The 3,319-nt window shown below is 55.4% G+C and overlaps 1 protein-coding gene across 1 annotated transcript in view; it reads left to right on the forward strand.

The window, feature by feature from the left end:
* Positions 1-3,319, forward strand: part of STK11 (serine/threonine kinase 11) — a 33,233-nt gene continuing 29,914 nt past the window's right edge. The window contains exon 1 of the mRNA XM_027900980.1: positions 1-405. Within this exon, the coding sequence (XP_027756781.1) occupies positions 116-405 (290 nt within the window). The 5' untranslated portion in view covers positions 1-115. The remainder of the gene's footprint in view (positions 406-3,319) is intronic.

The following is a 3,319-nucleotide window of genomic DNA, read 5'->3' on the forward strand; positions in this document are numbered from 1 at the left end:
TTTTTTTTTCTTTTCCCAAGAAGGAGTAAAAAGGGAGTGTTGGAAACTTAACATTTAAACAGGATTAAAGCCCTGAGCGCTTAAGGGGAAAACAGGTTAAGGAACTTAATCCAGGATGGATCTGCAGGAGCCCCAGCAGCTGGGAATGTTCGCGGAGGGCGAGCTGATGTCGGTGGGGATGGACACGTTCATCCACCGCATCGACTCCACCGAGGTCATTTACCAGCCCCGGCGCAAGCGGGCCAAGCTCATCGGCAAGTACCTCATGGGAGACCTGCTGGGGGAGGGCTCCTACGGCAAAGTCAAGGAGATGCTGGACTCGGAGACCCTGTGCAGGAGGGCTGTGAAGATCCTGAAGAAGAAGAAGCTGCGCCGGATCCCCAACGGGGAGGCCAACGTGAAAAAGTGAGTGAGCAGGCCTGGGAGCTGGGGGGGTCAACCTGGGGCTTGTTTTGAGCTCCTGTGTCACTTTAGCTGATCTGGTGGGGAGAAGGGCTTCCTGAGCCGTGGCTTCCTGCCGTGGAAGTGCTTCCTAAGCCATAGGTGTTCAGGAATCTTCCTCCCAAACAGCGCCCAGCGCTCTGGGTGAGGCTGGCACAGGGAAAGGGGCGGGCTCCTGAGGGCCAGGGCTGTCTGGAACACACCACTTTGGTGTTGCTTAATGGATTAAATAGTGTTTCCTAAAGCAATCCCTCTCTAAGGTGTCACCTTGCCCAGGTGCTGCTGCCTGGGAAAGGTGAGGGGGCACAAACGCACCTGGTGCAGGCACAGTCGGGGTTATTGCACACAATTGTGTGTGGCCCTGGAGCTCTCTGGGGTGGCAGCTCCTGCTCCCCGCCCTGTGGAAGGTGATCCAATGTATGGGGCACCCCATGGGCACAGGAAGTTTTGAGGTTTTCCCCTGGTTTCGTTTCTGAGGTGTCTGGGACACATTCGAGGCTCTCCCCAGCTGATTTCTGATGCTGTGAAACAAGGCCAAGGGCTGTTGACCTCTGTGGTGTCAGTGACTCCAGAGCTGTGCTCAGGAAGCTCCCACACCCTGGTTACTCCGGGCACAAGGACCTTGTGGAAGGGAGCCCTGGGAGGGGCCGGGGCCGTGGGGCTGCTGAGGGAGCTTTCCCTTCCAGGACCTCGCAGCAGCTGCGTCCCAGCCCTGCCAGGAGCTGCTTATCTGCCGTGCAGGAGCCTCTGCAGCCCAAACAACCCGGCCAGGGTTTATCTGGGCTGGGAGGGAGGACTGAGAGCTTCGAGCTGCCCAGCTAGGGGTGAACCCTGAGCTGGCAGAGTCCCGTGTGTGTCTCTCACCCAGGGCTGAGTTTCCCAGGTCAGCTCTGGGATATTTCACATCCTGTCCCAGCACTGCTGTCAAGGAGCTCTTGCTTTGCCTTCCAACCTTCCTTGACAGCCTTGGCTGTGGAACAGTCACATCCCGAGGCCGGGACCTCCCTGTCTCTGCCTTCCTGGCTCAGGTTCAGGATCAGAGCGAGCTTCGTTAATGTGTAATAAAATGTTTCTTGTTTTTCTGGTAGAGGCTGAGTGCCCCTGTCCCTCCATGGGCACATCCAGAGCTGCCACTGAGGAACAGGGAGATCGCTTCCTCCTTGGGGAAACTTTTAATGTAAATTAGATAAAAAGAACTTGCCCAGACCAGGAGAGTTCCCTGCTCCGAGCCATGGGAACTCTCCTGCGTCCTGAGGTGAACTCCGTGGAAGTTTTATTCATGCCCAGAGCGGGGCTGTGAGTGTCAGGGGGGTCATTAAGGGGGTTATTAAGCAGACTAGCCAAGCCCCTCCCTGGTTTGGACGTTTTCTGGCTCAGCCCCACCTGCTCCAAAACACCAAGGCAGATTTTAGGTGTTGTCTTGTACCCAGGGTTGACTTTAGCTCAAGTTCCCGTTTCTGTCCCCTCGTGCTTTCCTCTCTGCCCACCCATTTGTAATCTTTGTCTGCTGCTTCAGTGGGGAATTTTAAGGCAAACTGTTGTATTTTTGGGCCCCTGGGCCTGTGGCCCTCTGAGCTTATCAGACCCTTCAGCTCAGGGAGTGAAAGGATGTTGAGGGTTTAAGCTTGTAAGACACAGGTTTCCTTAAATCCACCGAGGGAATTTTCATTTCTCTTCAGTTGCTCCAGGTGAAGTGGAGGTGGCTCAGTCAGGCAGACGGTGCTGGGGCTGATCCCTTCAAAAAAAAGAGTTTAGTGGGATTGCTGAAAAGAGGAAGGAAAACTTGGCAGGCTGTGTGTGCAGCAGCAGAGGTTTAATAACGCCATGTGCTAATAACCTCACACGTTAATTAAGTGTCTGGGGCCCTGTGGGATCCCAGGTGCCCTGTGCTGTACTTACCACCTCGGTGACTGCTCGGGTTGGAAAATGCACTCCCTGCAGTCCCTCGCAGGGGTCGTGGGGCGGTGCTGTCACAGCTTGTTCCTGGGGTCTGCAGGGCCAGCTCTGCTGGGCACGGCCTTGCTGGGAGCCCCAGAGCTGTGGGCTCAGGGGGGGCTGCAGCTGATCCCTGTCCCCCCTGCCCGGCACGGGTGCCCTTTGGAGCCGCCTGGCTCGGGGATCCTCTGCTGGGCAGGGTGTTTGCTTGGCCTGGGAGGGGAAACGCTGGGAGCTGTGATCCGTGGGAGAGCACAGGTAGCTGTGTTGTGATGGATGTACAGCCTGGAATGCCAGACATCCCTGCAGGAGTGGGATGTGGACGGAGCCCTGGGACTGGAAAAGAGAAAAAGCAACACCAAAGTCCTCCTTGTGCAGTCCTGAAGCAGGTGCCTGCTCTTAAGCTTTTAGGACTTTATTGGAGGAGCCTCGTGAACCAAAGGAAGGGAATGAATCTTTTGGCTGTGTGGCTGGGTTTTGTTTAAGCAGAATGGCTGTGACACCAGGGACAAGCTGTAGGAGCTGGATCTTGGTGGAGGTGTCCAGGAGGGAACTTCTTTCCAGGCTGTCCTTGGCAACTTCCAGAATGGTGTGGCAGTGGAGCAAGTAGGCAGCTTTGCTATATACAGTTCTGAGCAACAACAATCCCCAGTTATGTGCCAGTGCAGGTACCTTGCAGGGGATAAGTCTTAATCTACCAGGATGAGCTTAATGGATCTGACAGAGCTCGAGTTAGAAGGTCTTTTCCCTCCTCGTCTTCCTCCAAGGAGGCTGCACTTGGAAGCAGGCCCTGCCCTCTGGCAGCCTGTCTGGTCACACACTTGCACTGGGCTGGGATGGGATTTGGGTGTTAATTTTGGGGAAAAAAATGAACTTTAGACCCTTTCTGAGGAGGTGAGTTCCCTTGCTCGTGGGGTTTGCAAAGCAAAATAGGGTTGGAGGT

This window comes from Empidonax traillii, unplaced genomic scaffold (genome assembly GCF_003031625.1).
Source record: "Empidonax traillii isolate 1590-97213 ecotype Southwest subspecies unplaced genomic scaffold, ASM303162v1 scaffold761:size885847, whole genome shotgun sequence".
In the NCBI taxonomy this organism is placed as follows: Eukaryota; Metazoa; Chordata; class Aves; order Passeriformes; family Tyrannidae; genus Empidonax; species Empidonax traillii.